Raw genomic sequence first — 20,429 nt, 5'->3', positions numbered from 1 at the left:
TAAATTATCTTTCAAAATCACTTCTCTTATGGTGGAGTTATTTATTAATTGATGGAGTTTTTACTTCCGGAACAGCGGAAGAGTTTACAACCTATTAGCTATGTTCTGACATAAGAACAAATTGTGCAAAAAGCACTATTGTGGACTTTTTACGTTCCAATTTAAGAACTTACTAATGGCTGGTGCAACCCTAATCTTGACAAATTCAATACAAGAAGTTTCTCTTTTGCACTGTATGTGCTGAAATGGCTCAGTAATAAAGACCAAATAGCTAAATTCATTTAATAGAAGATGTTACAGATTAGAAAAAGGGGCTTGATACTAAACAATCACATCAGTGTGTTATATTACCTTAAGAATGTCACTATTTACATAAATAATGGACCGTTCATACCAAGAATGATAACTATAATAACTATATTCACGTCCATGCTAATGGATTGCTATAAATGCACACTTCAGAGAATGATTAGAGCGATTATTTAAATTGTGTAGTTGTAGTTATTGTCCTTGGAGTGAGTGGGCCTCAAATGCATTTCTAAAACTGGTTAAATGTTTAACCGGCCTTCAGTTATACAAATGCCATTAATCACATCTCAGTTAACTAGGAGACAGAACTTGAATGAAACCTCTATTTAAACATATGGCACTCAAGAACAGCGGGAAAATATTCCACATCAGATACATCATATCACATTATGTGCAAAGGGGAAATGCCACTGGGTTAAATTTCATTAGTTTAGCTGCAAGACAAGTCTGATAAGTGTTAACATTATCCAACATTTGAATAAAAAATATACACATATTTTGGTACAACACACAGGTTTGCGTCCCAATCAAATATACCTTTAGTGTACAATATACATATTTTTATAAAGTTTAAATACTATTTGGACTAATAAGTTTAAAGACTTCAAAAATAGTTTGTGGTAACTTCTAATTACTTAAGGCAGTGTTGCTGTTTTCAACGTGTTCCCTTTAAAACCACACCTCCATACAAAAATAAATGTCAGTCATGTATTTTAACCTGCAAATCTGCAAAGTCATTAAAAAAAAAAAAGATACAAGCACCAAACCCCCCAAAGGCTGTTTACCTGCTGAAATGGATGTCACAAGCTACTTTTTTAGAGCTTAAATGCTTTGAAAAGTAGTTATGACGAAGGAACAGTATACTCAAAAAATGAAAATTGTCATTGTGTTATTTTGTTTTGACGGCAGGTCACTATTACTTGTTGTTGCATGGAAAAGCACTGCATAAAGTTTATTCAAAAGTCTCACAGCAAGACAGAGTGAGTAAATAATAAAAGAAATGTCACTTTTTGGGTGAACTGTCCCATTTGTCTTTCTAGAAATGTTTTGAATCCGTGTAGTGTTCTGAAATGTATATTGCTTTAGGAATGATTCTCCTAAGTGCACTTCTTTTATCTGGGTCCAGCATGTAAAGTTCATTGGGGTCACAGTTCAGCTGAAAAAAACATGACAGGACTAAAAAATATATATATATATATATGCTGGTTGATTAGCCTCTGGAATAACAATAAACAAACAAATATAGATGACATCTAGACTGACATTAGACAGGAGACTGGTCCAAAAATGTCTGTGTGGTCCATATAAATGAAGATCAGTGGAGGTCCCAATTTTGTGTTAAAGAGTTAATCTCTGCTCTCCATCTGAATAATAAGAAACCATGCTGCTATACGTAGATCTCCACCCTCCTGTTTCTGGGTCATCAAAAAAATAAACCGCTCCATCCATGAGAATCTTTAATCCAGCATAGCATCTAGCTGATCAGCCAGGTCATCAAACATGTTCCCGATGTCATCCAGGATGTTCCCTGCAGACTTCACTATATGAGAAACACTAAAAGAGACACAATAGGTTTAATTAGGAGTGATACATTTAAAAACATGACATTTTAAAAGGAAAAACTCTGATAATCCACCAATAAAAACAAAATCATCTTTGTAGATTTATTCCTGTAAGTGTAAAAATCTGGTGAAGAGTGTGTCTCACCCCACGTTGTTGTTCTCCAGAGTTAGTTTTCTCTCTACAGCCTTCAGTGCTTCCTCCAGGGATGAGCTGGTCTTCTCCAGCCTCTGATGATTCAGTGTTGACCTTTGATCCCCTTCCATCAGAGCCTGGAGGCTTCCTGATATTGCACTCTGACCCGTGTTCTCTGGCGAGGGAGAGTATGGGACTGGAGAATTAGGTGCTGCAAAGGCGACACTCTGTACAACATTCAGAGTCACGCTAGAGCTGACAGCTGCAAACAGAACAAGAGTCTTGAATAAATGCAAAAGTTACAGTCCTCTGCATAAACTGTAAAAAAAAAAAAAAAAAAAAAGTGTTGCTGCTTGTAGCTTTAATGTAATAAGCACAATCTACCAATTATACCATTTATAAATCAGAGCAGTATTCGTCAAACCTAAAAAACGAAGCTGACAGGCTTTATTAGTATCTGTAGGCTGTACCTGTTATAGGAGCAGGATCTGGTTTAGAGGCATACCGTGTTGGATTTAGGGGACTGGGAGGTTTGGGAGCAAGAGGTGGAGGTGCTTTCACTGGTTTGGTTGGAAGCTCCACACGTGGCAGACTCATATCTGTTTCACTGATGCGGAGCTTCAACGTGCCCTGAGTCTCTAAAACTGATGTGCCGTCTGCACTGCTGTCGGACGCTAGGTTTGGCTGCTCTTTCTCTTTTGGCTTTTGTCGTCTCTTCACTGTGTCCGATTCTTTAAGGTTGAACTCTGGAACTTCAGGAGTTTGGACTGGTTTGTCTTTCTCTGGCAACTCGGATGTGGTCTCTGACTTAAGAGGCCCGCCAACTTTGGGCCTCTGTTTGATTGTGAGGTTGCCTTCCTCTGCAAAAGGGATGCACTCACTAGAGCTGTTCTGAGGCGACGATGAGCTCTCCAGGCCTGAATCCTTTGTTGCATCCTCTTCTTCTGAGTCAGACTTTGTCTCTCTACCAGTATCTGCATTGGAGGATACTGGGCTGGATTCACTCTGACACAGAGGTCTGTGTCTGGACACTTCGTTGGTATTGGAAACAGCTGTAGTGGATTCCGGAAGGAGCTCCACCATAGGCTGAGGTAGGACTGTTTCTAATGCAGCTGCTATACTCTTTACAGTCCTGGATCGGCTATTCTCAGCTCCTCCAGAAGGTGATGCTGGAGTGTCAGAGACCGTTTCAACACTAATGCTACTGCTGCTGACGGAGCTAAGGCGTTTGGGTGGTGGTGGAGGAGGCCCTTTACGTCGACTCCTAATCGCAAAAGAGTGGCTTCGGCTGACGGACTGCTCGGAGGTAGACTGAAGACGTGCCAGCTGCCCACGGGTAGGCTTGCGGCTCAGTGTGGCATAAGAAGGCATACTGGCTAGCTGAGCTGCTTCATCATCCTCTTCATCTGGTTCACCATCCGACAAAGCATACCGGGACAGACTCTGTGTGCGCTTCTTAGCCACGTTAGGAGAGTGACGGTCAAGCGTGGCACTGTTATATTGTGAACGTAGATAATTAAGGGTTTTGTGAGCAGGAGAGCCTTGTGGAGAAAGAGCAGAGCTCAGTTTCGGTTTGGCAGGCACCGTGGGGTATGTAAAGCCTGTGGATGCACTGAATGGCAGCTGCTGTGGAAGCAGAGGATGTGGGACCTGGTCACGGCCTTCTGGAATGTTGCGCTCTTTAGCAGGACTGCTGTCTAGGCTCGTTAAACTCTCTCGGGATCGGCTATAAGGGGTTGCAGCGGAAGTGGAGGATGAGGTGCTGGGGGGCTCCTGAGAACGTCCTGAGCCTCGAGAACGTGTGTCAATGCTCTCCTGACTGGAAGACATTCCTACTGCATTCTTGATGGCCAGCCCTTCCTGACAGCCACTATAGTGGGAGGACATGGCACTCTGTAGCTCAGTACTCAGCTCACTGTCCTGGAAAGTCATCATCTTGGGCGTGTGGGGTGAGGGGAGGTCGCCGCTCTCAGGTGGCGGCTCAATAGTGACCAGGTCCAGGGCTCCGGGGGTTTTGCGCCGCAGTGTACCCTGCCCAGATTGCGCCTGCAGAAGAGCCTTATGAATATCACACAACTTCTTCACTGCAAGCATTATTTTCTTCTGATGGCCTGTCAGAGACACACACACATTCACCAACTTAACACATACTGAATTTATAATGAATATGAATATGCCACACATGAATTTAACAGGATAAACTTCACTGTATGTATGTGTGTGTATGTATATATGTATATACATATATGCGTGTGTGTATTAGGGCTGAAACGATTCCTCGAGTTACTCGATTACAAAAAATGATCGAGGCATATTCCTCTGCCTCGAAGCCTCTTTTAATTTATTTTAAATCTCACGTCAGGTTCTTTCGCAATGCTTTTTAATGTGACACAATGCGTTTACGTCACCCACAAAGCGGAAGGAGACACAAGCATGGAGTCTGAAATCGCATACTGCAAGGAGTCAGCAGTGTTTTGATTTGAGGGCGCGGGCAAACGTAAAGAGAACGTCGTGGCGTGTATCCATTGCAGAATAGAGCTGGCATACCACATCTAGGGCCCTATGATTTCCGCGATGCAGAAAACGTGGAGGGAATCGCGGAATCCAGTCATAAAAACGGATTTTACAGTTTAACGTGGAATGGCATGGGATTTGCCAAATTTTGAATGAATTAATCAAAAATAGGTAATTGCACTTACATCAAATCACGATATGGACTAATATCTGTAAATATTAAGCTGGAACAGTCTATTTAAATATCAATACTGCATGTTCTGCGTGTCTCTGTTAATGAATGGAGCAGAAGCGCGTCTTCCTTTATTAACACACACTGAAGCGCGAGTGCTGTCTCACTAAATAAGGATGTGAACACATGAACAACATCTCCAGAGCTGCTCTGACAGTCACTTCATGAGCATTTGACCTTGTCACATCACAATACACAGAACTGTAAAGGTACGTCAACCTGTCAAAATAAAAGTCAGTTTTTTTAAGGTTTAATTACACAACATTTCTTTCATGTTTTATTCTTAATAGTAAATCTCTTTTGTTTACCAAAAAGTTAAGTTTGCTTAATTTTTTATAAATAAAAGATAAATTAAATGAATGTTTTATGTGTTTAATGTGCATCTCAGAAAATGGTTTATTTTAAACCCCAACTGAATGGCACTGAAATTAACTTAATTCATCTGTCAACTTTATTGTCATTGTTCACAGTACAAGTACAGACAGAGAAACAATGGGTAATAATTAAATGTTTATTTTTGATGCATTGCATTTTGAAAAATGAAAAAATATTTTTTTTCTAAAAAGGAAACTTAGTTGTTCATTGTAAGAGACCCAGGAGTCTTATTTTCTCTTGCTTAATTAATATTGCACTTTAATTAAGCAAAAACACATTTTATCCGATTAATCTATGGAATTTTTGGTAGAATACTCGATTACTAAAATATTCGACAGCTACAGCCCTAGTGTGTATACATATATACAAACAGTGGGTACGGAAAGTATTCAGACCCCCTTAAATGTTTCACCCTTTGTTATTTTGCAGCCATTTGCTAAAATCATTTGTTAATTTTTTTTTCCTCAATGTACACACAGCACCCCATATTGAGAGAAAAACACAGAATTGTTGACATTTTTGCACATTTATTAAAAAAGAAAAACTGAAATATCACATGGTCCTAAGTATTCAGACCCTTTGCTTTGACACTCATATATTTAACTCGGGTGCTGTCCATTTCATCTGATCATCCTTGAGATGGTTCTACACCTTCATTTGAGTCCAGCTGTGTTTGGTTAGACTGATTGGACTTGATAAGGAAAGCCACACACCTGTCTATATAAGACCTTACAGCTCATAGTGCATGTCAGAACAAATGAGAATCATGAGGCCAAAGGAACTGTCTGAAGAGCTCAGAGATAGAATTGTGGCAAGGCACAGATCTGGCCAAGATTACAAAAAGATTCCTGCTGCACTTAAGGTTCCTAAGAGCACAGTGGCCTTCATAATCCTGGTTTGGGATGACCAGAACCCTTCCTAGAGCTGGCCGTCCGGCCAAACTGAGCTATCGGGGCAGAAGAGCCTTGGTGAGAGAGGTAAAGAAGAACCCAAAGATCAATGTGGCTGAGCTCCAGAGATGCAGTCGGGAGGTGGGAGAAAGATGTAGAAAGTCAACCATCACTGCAGCCCTCCACCAGTTGGGGCTTTATGGCAGAGTGGCCCGACGGAAGCCTCTCCTCAGTGCAAGACACATTAAAGCCTGCATGGAGTTTGCTAAAAAAAACACCTGAAGGATTCTCTGGTCTGATGAGATCAAGATAGAACTTTTTGGCCTTAATTCTAAGCGCTATGTGTGGAGAAAACCAGGCACTGCTCATCACCTGTCCTATACAGTCCCAACAGTGAATCGTGGTGGAAGCAGCATCATGCTGTGGGGGTGTTTTTCAGCTGCAGGAACAGGACGAATGGTTGCAATCGAGAGAGAGATGAATGCGGCCAAGTACAGGGATATCATTCTCCAGAGTGCTCAGGACCTTCCAACAAGACAATGACCCCAAGCACACAGCTAAAATATTGAAGGAGTGGCTTCACAACAACTCCGTGACTGTTCTTGAATGGCCCAGCCAGAGCCCTGAATTAAACCCAATTGAGCATCTCTGCAGAGACCTGAAAATGCCTGTCCACCAACGTTTAACATCCAATCTGACAGAACTGGAGAGGATCTGCAAGAAGGAATGGCAGAGGATTCCCAAATCCAGGTGTGAAAAACTTGTTGCATCTTTTTCAAAAAGACTCATGGCTGTATTAGATCAAAAGGGTGCTTCTACTAAATACTGAGCAAAGGGTCTGAATACTTAGGACCATGTGATATTTCAGTTTTTCCTTTTTAATAAATGTGCAAAAATGTCAACAATTCTGTTTTTCTGTCAATATGGGGTGCTGTGTGTACATTGAGGAAAAAAAATGAACAAATGATTTTAGCAAATGGCTGCAATATAACAAAGAGTGAAACATTTAAGGGGGTCTGAATACTTTCCATACCCACTGTATAAGTGTGTGTGTGTGTATGTGATGTGATCTGGGAAAACATGTCAGATGTCGCACTGGGACGTTTTCAGGAAATTCTAAAAATAGGTTGTATATAAAAAAAAAATTAGCTGGCTTTGTCTTTCTCTCATGTTAAGAACATGCTTTCTTTTAATACCACAAAAACAGCTAACCTCAAAATAAATCACGTGAATTAAATAATAATGTATCAATGAAAATTTCCCACCAGTCCTGTTTAAACTATGGCACGCAAATTTTTATTTACATTTTTTAATATCTTGGGGGAAAAAACGCAGTCTGAAGCTGCTCACTTTTTAGCCGATCTTGCTCGTCTCTGTCTACTCAATCGAGGTAATGTCAGTGCCCAAAAAATTATAAAATGTTATAATGGAATATTTCACATCCAGAGATGAAGGATCGGATGATGATGATGTTACTAAAGAGGAGGAGTCAGATGACTGTCTGTTATATGCACAGATGCACTGCGCTCGCTTTTTTTAACTACAAGGTACGCTATTTGCGCTATCCACACAAACGAGGGGTTATCAAAAGTTCAGAGACTATGCACATCATGATAAACAACAGAAAACTGTACTCTTCAGAGTAACGTTAGTCTGTTTGTTTAATGATGCAGTATAGCGCTCCTGACAGACAGCGATCGTTAAGTAGAAGTGAAAGCAGTCTCTTTAAAGGAGAAGTGCTCACTAACACAGATTTAGACAGATTTGTGAACAATATTTGAGAGAAATAGGTCTTTTGTGTACATAGAAAAAGTGTTAGATTTTTGAGTTCAGCTCATGAAAAATAGGGGCAGAAACAAAAGTGTTGCGTTTATAATTTAGTTCAGTGTATAAAATACAACCACCACAATGTACTTTAATTTCCATGTTTAGGTTAAACTCACCTAGTTTGATGATGCCAATCTCCTGTAAGTCTTCCCATGTGAGATCTCGGACAATATTTATCGAGTCATAGCCATTCTCAGAGAGTTTCTTATGATACTGAGGCATACCTATGGCGCTCAGCCACTCCCCAAGATCCTGCTAAGAGACAAGTTTAACTGTGAGTGAACTGAAGATAACACCATAGATACAAGCGTATGCATAATATAAGGTATAGTGACTTACTGGTATGTACTCTGGGAGCCATTCTGGAATGCTGAGGTTTCCAATCTCCAGAGAAATTTTCTTACGGTGACCTGGTTTAGTCACACCAATAGCCGTGAGATCCTGAAAAAATGGTATAATAAAAATTTATCTACATCAACTTTTATCTGGAGCAACAACAATGAGAGGCACTTCTCTTCAAAGCAACCAAACATTGGTTCTCTGAACGTACCTCTGGGGTCATTCTGCTGATGGTAGGTACATCATAGCCAGCGTTGAGGAAATTTACAGTGTACTGCTCCAACTGAAACTCATTCAGCCACTGATAGATGGCCTCAGCGTCCTGACAATGATAAAAGACATGAGACATGACAGGTAGCAAACAGAATACAGGGTATTTTATGACAGAATCTGAATTTTACTTTGCATCCTGCTGTGTACAAAACAGATTTATATTTTTACAATATAAAATGAATATGCCATATCAAAATATTATCAGGTCTATGTTAGTCGTAGCTGTAATAGTGTTTTCTGACCTTGCCCTCCAGCAGCTGTTGAGGATGCACAAACTGTTGAGAGAAACCCTGCTCTCCTGCCCTCTGTGTGGGCAGCACAGGTCTGTGAGGAACTCCTTCAAAACAACATTTATATGCATGTTATATATGCACAAATATTCACTTGATGATGGTATTCTCAGTGTCTTTGAATCAGCTGGTGTTTTTCCGTTTTTTAAGTTGAAGTAAGTTATCCTCACACAGATGTCCTAGAGGAACTTTGATATAGTTTGATATTTTATCTAATGCAGGAATGTTCATAAATGTTACGTGTCCAAATACTATCACTGTAAGCTGCATACAGATGCACACATTACCTGTGGGTGTGTCTGGATGTTTGTTATCATCCGGCTTTAGGAAATCCACAACCGAAGGTGATGCCTGTATAAAATAAGATGAGATGTCAGAAGAAACCTTAGCAATAAAACTTAAGTTACCATTGGAACAACAAATGTATGGTTGAAGCTAAAATCGTTCAACTAAAATGACAGGCACCAAAAGGTCCATTAAGGTCTGATGAAGATTTGTAGACTTCTAAACATTGCAAAGTGGGAATTTAACAAACAATGTATTTTTGGAGCTGTTATGAGCCAACATTTCTTCTACATATCGGGTATGAATCCTTAGAATCAATTCAAACATTATTAGTGTACAAATGTCTTAAAACACAGATTCTTTATACACCGAACAAAACATTTTACCAACTAAAATAGCAACATTAACACTGCAAGATGATCACCATAATGTTATTAAAAATGTCATTTCAATTTAATTTCTCTTTATCCAAATGAAGCCATTTCATGATCACTCACTACCTCTAAAAGCAACTGTCACAAGACCACAACTCAATATTTCACAAAGATTCAAATATTTAATAACATCATAATTAAAAAAAATAAAAAACTACTGAGACTGACCTGGAAATTTTTTAATAGGAACTCTGAAAGTTGTGTTTCTTTCAAAGCATCATCCTTGTGACTGAACAGAGCACCCTTTGAGTTAATTGTTACCTTGCTGGTGTCGGGGCTGGTGGTTGGTTGCTGTAGTCCATTGGGGGCACTGTTGCTTTCTGTGCTCTGGCCACTGCCTGCACTGCGGGTGCTGCCAACACTGCCAGTGCTGCCCACACTGTTCCTGTCCCCAGCTGCAAGAGAGACAGAGCCATTAGTCCAGAGAGTGACTGCAATCATAATGTGACTGCGATTATGCCATCACAGCAGCTGTCTGCACTGCCATGCCAGAGTGCCACCCCACAGCTGTGAGGACACTGTACCCTCTGTGCCAAGGGGCTGGATTTCTACTTAAGCAGATGGGATGGGGGTAGCAGGGCAAAGCCACAGGCATGTGGGGATGGGGTTTACAGATGACAGCACACAACCTACAGTACATTCTGCTACAGGAGTGAGAGGGTTCGCAGTACGCAAACAGAGCAAACACCAACTTTGTCTGTGTGGCGTTCCAATAGACCAGCCGATCCGAGGGTCTGTCTGCAGCAGGGGGGAGGGGGGGAGCAGCGGTTCTTACCAGCGCAGGAGTTCCGCAAAACCCACACGTCCTCCAAACTGGGGATCATGTGCTGGGACAGACTGCTGGGAGTCCCACCTAGCGGACACAAACACTTTTTGGGCCACTAGCCTCAGTCTTGTGGGCAGGAAATAAGGGTGTGTGAATCCCAAATCAGGGGCTTCTGATGAGTGTGTGCCACTGCATGGTGTTTAAATGAGAAGACCTACATATATTGTATCTGTCGTACAGAAGAATCATGAGCCCACCCAAGGTCCATAATCAACGATTTGCCCAAGTGCTAATGACTGTCGATAACTAATGATATAAAGATGAATCTTTTGGTTTACATCCATAAAATGTACTTATTTATATACTTACTTATAACTGCAATACCACATGGTTATTTAATATATAAACCCTATGTATAAGCAAAATTTTATATTTTGTGATCTAAATCATTACAGATTAGTCTTGATATAAGAGTTTGGTCAAATTGCCTAGCTTTATTAAAAGCAAAGGAACTATTTTTAGGAATCTATTAATCTGAAGAGACTAGTTCTCATTTTATACTGTGGTAATCTTACAGTATTATGAGCAAACCTATTGCGTCTGTATGATGTACTAAACCATGTGTAGTGAGGACACACGTGTACTCATTCACAGGTGTGCTAGGGAGTTTAGAAAAGTAATTTTAGACCAACTGATTTCTGATGTCAGTTGAATGCATTTAAATATCCTACTGACCTAACACTGTAGGATGTTGTAAGAAAATGCACCAAAACAACGATTCAAACTCTGCATTATACCAAAATGATCAGACCACAGCTAAAATCTTTCCGAATTACTTGTAACATAAGATCATTTAGTCAATAGTATTCATAAAATGCATTCAGCACATCCGCAAAAGTGATGCAGAGTGTAACAAAATAAGAGTGTCTTGAGAAAATCTAAACCAATGAGTTCACAGGAGATGCATTTGAAAGGCATTTTAAATCTAAGAGACTCATTTGTGATTGGACCACTAAAAACATCTTAATACCAGGTAGAAATGGATGAGAAAGCACTCTTAGAAGGGGGAACGAGTGTGTATACCTGGGTTGGTGCTCAGACCGTTGGCGTGGGGGAGGACCAGGTGTGGGTTAGTGTTGTACAGAGTGTAGGAATCGTCAGTTTGAGAGGTCCCGCCCCCGCTCAGATTCAAGCTGGGACTGAGGGTGGACCTGGAGGGCAGTTGCTGCCTATGGGTGGGCAGAGAGGCGTGTCGTGACAGGGTGCCCCCTACAGGACATCACACACATATAAAACATATAAAGCCTGTGAAGCTTCAAAAATTTGGTCAACCTGTTAAAATTTAGGGGTGTAAATTGTATGACTCGTCACAATACGATATCGATATCAATGCTCATACCCAGCGATACAATATTTTTCGATACCTCAAAAAAAATCTAGGATACGATTACGATTTGATCTGATACAGGAGTATATCAATCGATATATATCGATATTTTTATATTATATATCTATTTTAAACAACCATCTTCAATCTTATCAACTCACAAATGCAACCAAATATATAACAAGAATATTTATCTGTAATTTTTGCATTCTGTTCCTCAGTTAGGACAATCACAACAAAAAAATAGGCCTACACCTTTTTTTAATAATAAAGAAACAATTGGAAAAACAATTCTGGCTGCTACTATGGGCTCAGTGCTAAAAATCTTTTCTAAAGATAACCAAATTAGAAGCAATAGCAGAAAATAAATACAATACAACAAAGACATACGTTCAATAAACAGTGCTTTTCGGGTTTTTCAGCTCAGTCTAAAATAAATTTCCAGGTATGCTACAGAAACGTAAGGCTTATAACATGTAAAATAACTGCACAGTCTTCACTGTTTAAATTAAATATAGATTAATCATTTTTGATGTTACAACGGTTATTTAGTGAGGAGCAGTGAGCACTTGTATTTTTCTTTGACAGTATTATGTATTATTAGTTTGCTTTCACTTTAAGAACAAAGCACGGATTTAATATACTGATACACATGCCTTTTCTTTCTCAACTGTTTAAGTTAAGACGTATGTGTTTACTAGGATATTCGTCAAAATGTGCATTTTGATTGAATTTTGTCTGTATTTATTTATACATGCACAAAAAAGCTAAAGATTTAGCATTTGCGCGGTCTAGACGTGGCTGTCTGTGTGCTAGCTTGCGCTTAGATGTGTGCGCTGAAACTTATGTTCCGCCAACAATCCCGAGCATCATTTATACTTTACCTTGTGCATTCAGGCAGGGGCAGTCCTTATATCAAGTCCAGATACATGAGTTTGAGCGAGAATGCACACGTTGGCAATAATGCATAGACGGACATTATGTGAAAATGTGGACAGTTAAAAATGGTGCCTATACTTTATATTTATACTACAGATACAGATATTTTACTTGTGGCATCGATGCATTGTATTGTCAGACATCGTATCGATCAATATCGATTAATCGTTACACCCCTACTAAAATTCAGGTTATTATTGTACCTGAGCGTCGGTTGATGACCTCAACTATGGAGGGAGGGAAGTAGCCAATTCGGTCCATTCCCCTCTGGGTATCATGAATGTGGCCCTTCCAGCGTCCATCCACATGCTGCTCTATCACCTGCCAATCACAACACAGCATTGACGTCACAGTGATCTCACCCAAACTGCTACAAACCCAACCCGTTTTTCATGTCCTTGACAACCAGTCAAAACAGACAAGGAGGTCAGGAATTCAGAGACAATCCGTGATCTGAAAGCTTTTGAAAGTTAGATAACATAACCCCAGCCGCCCACCCTAAGCAAACAACACATAAAGCATATAATAGTTTCAGGCCCAACAACAAAACAGCAGCGAGAACATTCAGCTCATGAAATACATCTCTAAACCCGCCATTAAACGACCCTTGAACTGTACTTATACTCTCCCCACTATTTCCTTTGAAACAATGCTGTATAAAAATGTATTTTGGTTTGAGTTCACACATAAACAATTGTGAGTTTATCTTTAGCGGCCTACAAGGCGATAAACAGAAAGAACTTGTGGAAGGAGAAAGAGAGAAAAAGCTGGCCTTGGTTCAAGTGAAACTGCTTCTGAACCATTAGTTGAATATACTTGCTAGGTACTCAGGGGTTTGGTATAGTACTTAAAGGGGTCATATGATGTGATTTAAATTTTCCCTTTCTCTTTGGAGTGTTACAAGCTCTTGGTGCATAAAGAAGATCTGTAAAGTTGCAGAGACTAAAGTCTCAAATCTAAATAGATTCTTTATAAAAGTTAAGACTTGTCCACACCCTCCTAAAACGGCTTGTCTATGTCACAATGTGGGAAGATTTGCATAATGCCACCCAAATGTTCATGCAAAGAAAGAAGGCGTAACTTTTATTCTCTCTGTTGCTGCCGTGTCGTGGAGTCGCTGTGTGTTTTGTTGTGAAAGCAAAACTACTTTGGTCTTCCAAAAGAGGCCACGACAAGAATTCAGTGGTTAAGTTGTATTACAACACTGTTCCAGATAGAGCTGAAACAACGAATCGATTTAATCGATTAAAATCGATTATTAAAATAGTTGTCAACTAATTTAGTCATCGATTCGTTGCTAAATAACTTTTATTTGCCGAAAGCAGCTCATTTCGTGCATATTTCAAATCTGCGGTGACCAAAGTGTGGCAGTAATGAGCCACCGGAGGTTTTACTCAGCCAGTACAACAGGAGAAGTAGCGAATAGCCAATAGCTGGCCTTGTTTTGTCACGTGCTTCCCGAGCAGCATCTCTGCAGCCATAGACATCATATGATGTCTATGTCTGCAGCATTCAGCGTGATGTGGGAGTACTTTACATTGAGCCTTTAAAAAAGAAGAGTAACCTGTAAACTCTGCACTACTGCACTGTTTAATGGGACGTTCACATATCGCGTCTTTTGCGCGCTCAAGTTCGTTATTTCCAACACCGCACCGCATCGAGTTAAAAACATTTAAACTTTTCAGAATGCCGCAACCGCACCGCGGGTCATGTGACAAGAACTAACCAATCAGCTTCATCCTTTCCCGTAACAACGTTAAAAGCTCAGTCAAGATGAAAGGAACAGCTGATCATAGTTGTAAATGGATTTCCATTTTGAAATAAATTTAGTAGCAGAGCTACTGCAAGCGATTTATTTGAGCTGCAAATCCATTTATCCTTTGCTGAAATTTCCGCGTCTTCAAGGAGAGAGCACGTCATGGTTGCTTAGCAACGGCAGACGCCTCAGGGGCGCTTCTGCGCGAGAGCTTTGGAAAGAAGGAGAAAGCGGTGCGCCTAGCGTTTTCCACGTGTTTTCAGGCGCGAATTGTGAACGGCCCCTAAGACTTTTATTTGTGCAGATTCTCCAGTACAATGTTGTTTGCAAATGTTTAGTCGTAAAAGCTGATAACATTGCTTTTTAACAGTTAACATTTAAAGCTTTACAAACATGTTCTGTGATCAGTTTGTCGTTTACCAGTTCAAAATTCAGTCGTGCAGCCTAATTATGACTGAATGAGAGAGGTAAATGTAGATATTTGAAATGCACTTATTTTCTAAGTATTCACTGCTCTTTTTCACACAGCAGGTTTTTTGTGTGTGTCCTATTTTTTTTTTCTGGACAACCTTCTGATGGATTTTACTTTAAATTGTGAGTTCGATTCAGGTTTCATGCCATTGGCACTTTTTTTGAAGGATTGTTTACAATTTCACAGCAAAAGCTATAAAGCTGTTTCCCAGTAAATAATAAAATACAATGCACTGCAATTTTATTCTGTTTTATCCTTATTCTTCGTGAAAATATGTTCTGAAAGATTCCTTAATAAGCTTTGTTCAGGATGTTAAACTACTTTAGGAGCTCTAAGGACTGCCATGGTGAAAACATTATTTGAAATCTCCTTGTGAAATTTGCTAGAGTATGGGTCAGTGTTCTGATTGCAGAAGAGTTCGACAAAGGATTACTAACACAATAAAACAACTCCAGGTATATTTTTGATGAGGATATGACAGTGCAAAATGGTTACAATCTCTTAAATCTATGCTGAATGATAAAGACCATTTATTAATAATTTACTTGGGGAAAAAATTGAAAAAACTAAAATATAAGTACATAAATCGATTAATCGTAAAAATAATCGACAGATTAATCGATTATCAAAATAATCGTTAGTTGCAGCCCTAGTTCCAGAACAGTTCAACCCAAATATTCAGATGTGCATTTTACGGATGACAAGGACCATTTTCCTGAGAGAGTAGCCTACAATCCCGGTGTCTGTTTCTATAAAGTTGGGCAATTCCAACTTTGCAAGGACAGTCTGGCTCTTTTGACTCACAGTCTGTAAGTACGTTTTTATATTTAAAGAATTTTCCAGTGATGATTCAAACACGAGTTTTAAGCAAAATTTGTTTGTCATTTCTCCGATCACAAATGCAGACATGGTTTTGTTTACGCAATGCATAAAAAGACGGTATAAGTCATTAGTATAAGTCATCATACAACTGTTTTTCCTTGTTTTGTCTCGTGACGCCGGGAGACGGCATCACAGTATGTTAAGGGGCGTAATATTTCTGTCACACGCTTGAGGAATTCGGCCAATCACAATGCACTGGATAGCTGGCCAATCAGCATACACCTTGTTTTTTAGAACAATGAGCTTCATAAAAATCAACACATTTCAGAAAAACAATAATGTACATTATGTGGAAAATAATGTGTTTTTTTAACCTTAAACTGCATAAACACATTTCATTACACCAAATACACAAAATAATGTTCTTTTTAGCAACATCATATGACCCCTTTAAGAGAAAGTTGACCGTGAAGAGGTTTAATAAAGTCGTGTAAGCGGTCGTACCGTGATGACGTCACCGGCGCGTATGGTGAGGGCCGTGGGGTCGTGAAGATTCCAGAAGTCTTTCAGAGCTCTGACCTGAAGAACTCCTGTAGCTTCTGAAAACACACACACACACACACACACACACACACACACACACACACACAGATATCTGTTGAATCAAAACACCAGAAATTCACAGTTCAGAGATATACCATATACTGTACATTTACAATAGATTGTTAAATCTCATGAAACTGTTCAGCTCAAAAATATATAAAAAAAAAAACAACTATAATATTAAATTATTTAACTATTACTGTAATGTATAGTGCTTGATTTTCTTAATTTTAAGTACTTTTCCCCATTATAGCTTTTAGGAAAATTTGTTTAACAAAATTATTATAAACATGCAAATGCAAAAAAATGTATAACTTAATATTTCCTAAATATAGTTTAGTGAGGTGGCGCCATCTGAAACTCTCGAGCGTGTCATTTCTGTGATTTTATTCCAGTGGAAGGAATGTGCTGACACACGGACACACAGCAGGCTCAATGAATCAATAATTAACTCTCGGAGTCTGTCAGAGGTTTAGGGAAGTGTGGTGACCCACATACACAGAGCGGCGGTGGTTAAAGCAGACGGGCTGTATGTGCTCATTGTGATAAGAGCTGTCTGTTTACAAAGACACCACAAACAGAATTAGTGTCTGATATCGACATTCACTTCAAATATTTATTTATATCCACCCATACAAAATGGCAATAAATACTGCAGATGTTACAGAATGCATGAAGATCAAGCATACCAACTCGTTAATATCACAGACATGTCACACTGACATATATACTGTACAGAGTTTACAAAAACAGAGCATTTATGAGGACCGAGTCTGTTTGAGGCTAGACTTCAGAGTCCATTTGGTTTTAGTGGAAGTTCAGTAAAGTTAATCTCACAAGTTGTATTGTGAAAATTGTGTCAGAACACAACTCATAACATAACCTAAGCAAGCCCATGCATCCAATGTGTGAACCACAGTTAAAATATTAAGAAGGATGCCTGTAGGATTCACACATAATACCATTAAAATGAGTGCATTCTTAAAGGCCACATTTATAAAGAGAATTAGTAGAAGGAAAGGATAAATTGCCCAAAATAACATTATTGTCACTGTTAAGAGTTTCATCCTGATGCCAATGTTCACATATGACATCAGCTCTTGTGGGTGGGGCCTGTCTTATGTTTCACAGAAGGGCCCCACCAATTCATGGTATGCATCTGCACACAAACACACACAGAAGATGGCTTTTGTCTCTTTCATAGACTCAGAACTGGCCAGAGAAAGCAGCAGGTTATATAATCCTAAGTTTAAACAGCTGCTTACTAAATGACTTAGCTTAAATGTCTCCCATAACCACTTACAAACCAAAGAAGGGTCATTCCCAAACACACACAAACAAACTTCACATGCAGTATGAACACATACACACTTAGACACAAATACACACACTAAAGGTCACAAGACAGCATAAGTATAGTCTTAAAATACATGTCAGATTGCATCTCACCTCGTAAGAGCTGCTTAATGTCTTTGCTGGCGTGGCATGCAGTGAACTGGTTGACGATGTCCAGGGCTGTTTGATTGTAAGTGTTACGGATATTGACATCAATCCCATTCTGCCATCATATGAAACAAACATTAGAATGGATAAATGCTGTCTGTTCATTAGCAGAAGCACTGTCAGTGTGGATAAAAGACATAAACATATTAGTAAAAAGCCACTTTAGTGCCAGAAATGTTGGCGACCACTAGAGTCAAGTCGTCTCCAAAAACAGATGAACTTACATCCAGGAGTAGCCGCACTACCTCTGTCTTCCCATAGAGGGCGGCCTCATGGAGCGCTGTGCCTGCTTTAGTGGTTCTGTTGATGTCAATACCTGCTTTCAGAAGAAGCCTGAAGACCGAGAGAGATGGAAACTCAATGAATGGACTGGCGTCAGTAGCCTACTACTGCTTCACAGAGAGGAGATGACATCCTCTTTAGCATTCTGTGTTATATTTACATACTGAAGGGCCTGTAATACACACAGACTTGTGGAATTTACACACACACACACACACACACACACACACACACACACACAGACACACATCAGGTGGAATCAGAGAAACTAATTTGTTGGAATGCTGGATGGAATTTCAATGCTGCACTGGAAATGCCAGGCATTCGGATGGGATCTGTTAGTGTGACAGCCGTAGTAAAACACACACACACACACACATACACACATTACGGTGCAAACTGAAAACAAATCACACTGCATAAGTGAAAATTATCTACACTATCCTTACTTTGATACAATATTTAAATAAACCTATCTAAAATGCAATATAACAAATATATGAAATATAATATACTGCCATTGTATTATATAAAATGTTTATTTAATTTGAATATTTATGAAATTTTGACCCTACACATTGAGAATGCCTGTGTCTGTGGAAGCCTAATTCTACCTATTAAAAATTATGATTAACCAAAGCATGATTTAGGGCAAAAAGTCAGAAATATTACATAAAACGTCATATTGACAACACAAAAGTTTGACTTAATGCCATAATTATTTACTTTTTATCTCATCATTACAATTTACCAAAGATTTTTCTTTCTTATGTGGCAGAAATGGACTTCTATACAAATTTTCTTTTCATAATGACACAATTGTACAAATTGTATCTATTGTACTTAATTGTAGTAATGTACTATTTATTTTGTTTGATTCTGGTGTGAATGTGATTTTACCCCGTTTTGTGTGATTCACTCCCACAGTCTTTGTCAAAACTGTAAATCTCTTTGAACAGAGCTCAACAATATTAAAATAAAGAGTTTGATCTGATGCAGGAAGCGAAGCACCGTGTGTCTCTTGAAAATGAGAGTGACGAGTCGCAGCAGTATTTAATCCACTCAGATATGCACTCATCACCAGACAGATCACACATCTTTAGAGGGACTGGGACACTCCTCTCCCTCGGGACGATCTTGCGGAGGAACTTGAGTCAGAGAGAACACTTTTCATGCATGTTCTTATGCCGATTACGCTTATTAAGCTGACAACGCATGGGGTTATTTGAACGTGGTAACACGTTATTACTTTTTTTGGAGTAAGGTCATAAAGGCATAAGCATAAACCAGTCGACACAGGTAGTCTTTTTTTGCACAAAAACCTACTCAACTATAGTCAAAGTACATCATATTTAAAGAAATGGTTCAGAGAGTATTACAGCTCTGGTAAGGTGTCACCTGACTAGCTTTTAATGAAATATTATCCAATGCATCTGTCATTTTCTACTAAAGAAAAGAATCATTCCACTATTTTTTCATGTAGGGTTGAAGTTAAACTCTGCAGGACAGTGACTCTCTAGGACCAAACTTGTCTAACCCTGACTAAGAGTGTTATGAAGTGTTAATCAAGCATGTTGTGAAGCATCAAGTAGGTGTGTTGTAATGCAAGTTTGTTGAGAAGCATCATGTACACGTGTTGAGAAGCATCAAATACATGCATTGTGAAATTCACACACAAAGTGATACAGAAGATGACTGTCGGAGAGACAGGACAGCCTGACACAGCTGAGACACACAAGAGGGTTTCAAGAGCTCACCGGATGACGTCCTTGTGTCCGTTGCGTGCAGCGAGATGAAGAGGAGTGTTACAGTTTGAGTCTGACCCGTCTCTCCGATCGCCCTCTAACAGAGACGCAACCATATTACTGCTCAACAACAGCTGCGCCACCTACAAAAGAGAAAGAGATTATTGGCATTGGGAACTAAATGAAAAGAGTAGTGTGTAGTACTAAAGTGACTAAAGCTAAAATTAAGAAGAAATAACAAAAAAATTATAAATTAGCAAGCATTACGAAAGCACATAGCAAAATTACTAAAACTAAAAAGCCAAAATATGAATAAATAGTGTAACCGTGTATAAATATTTCTAAAATAGCACTGTTTTGCACCAATTGTATCACATTTGATAAATTACTAATTAGGCTACTCTATTACTAAGACTATTTTATTGCATTCCTAAAGCACAAGCAAACAAAATGTTTGAAAAATAAACTGAACTGAGAGCAAGATTACTGAATGAAAGTGTTGAGACTGATAAGGAAAGGCGGGAAGACGAGAGAGTTATGAAAACACACACACACACACACACACACACACAGAGGGCTCTTGGGAAGGTGAGTGTTGGCTCTCAGAGGCCTCACAGGTGAGGAGGAGGTCATACTAATAAACATCTGGGCCACATGGTGTGTGTCCACTGGAGTAGAGTCAGTAAAGCGG

The 20,429-nt window shown here is 39.3% G+C and overlaps 1 protein-coding gene across 4 annotated transcripts in view; it reads right to left on the bottom strand.

Moving 5' to 3' along the window:
- Window positions 1–714: 714 nt before the first annotated feature.
- Window positions 715–20,429, bottom strand: part of LOC132148865 (caskin-2-like) — a 53,945-nt gene continuing 34,230 nt past the window's right edge. Inside the window, exons 6-21 of one of the 4 annotated variants that reach the window (XM_059557612.1) lie at window positions 19,751–19,881; window positions 17,936–18,044; window positions 17,658–17,766; window positions 16,110–16,204; window positions 12,759–12,876; window positions 11,313–11,498; window positions 10,239–10,316; window positions 9,725–9,858; window positions 9,032–9,095; window positions 8,697–8,791; window positions 8,393–8,503; window positions 8,182–8,283; window positions 7,959–8,097; window positions 2,475–4,115; window positions 2,017–2,266; window positions 715–1,863 (exon numbers count right to left, since the gene is read on the bottom strand). In XM_059557612.1, the coding sequence (XP_059413595.1) occupies window positions 1,767–1,863; window positions 2,017–2,266; window positions 2,475–4,115; window positions 7,959–8,097; window positions 8,182–8,283; window positions 8,393–8,503; window positions 8,697–8,791; window positions 9,032–9,095; window positions 9,725–9,858; window positions 10,239–10,316; window positions 11,313–11,498; window positions 12,759–12,876; window positions 16,110–16,204; window positions 17,658–17,766; window positions 17,936–18,044; window positions 19,751–19,881 (3,459 nt within the window). In that variant the 3' untranslated portion in view covers window positions 715–1,766. The remainder of the gene's footprint in view (window positions 1,864–2,016; window positions 2,267–2,474; window positions 4,116–7,958; window positions 8,098–8,181; window positions 8,284–8,392; window positions 8,504–8,696; window positions 8,792–9,031; window positions 9,096–9,724; window positions 9,859–10,238; window positions 10,317–11,312; window positions 11,499–12,758; window positions 12,877–16,109; window positions 16,205–17,657; window positions 17,767–17,935; window positions 18,045–19,750; window positions 19,882–20,429) is intronic. The other 3 variants (XM_059557613.1, XM_059557614.1, XM_059557615.1) reach the window with 3 other exon arrangements.

The sequence above is a fragment of the Carassius carassius genome, chromosome 9 (assembly GCF_963082965.1).
Source record: "Carassius carassius chromosome 9, fCarCar2.1, whole genome shotgun sequence".
In the NCBI taxonomy this organism is placed as follows: domain Eukaryota; kingdom Metazoa; phylum Chordata; class Actinopteri; order Cypriniformes; family Cyprinidae; genus Carassius; species Carassius carassius.
Note: the sequence above shows the minus strand (reverse complement) of the source record. Positions and strands in the feature narration are given on the sequence as shown.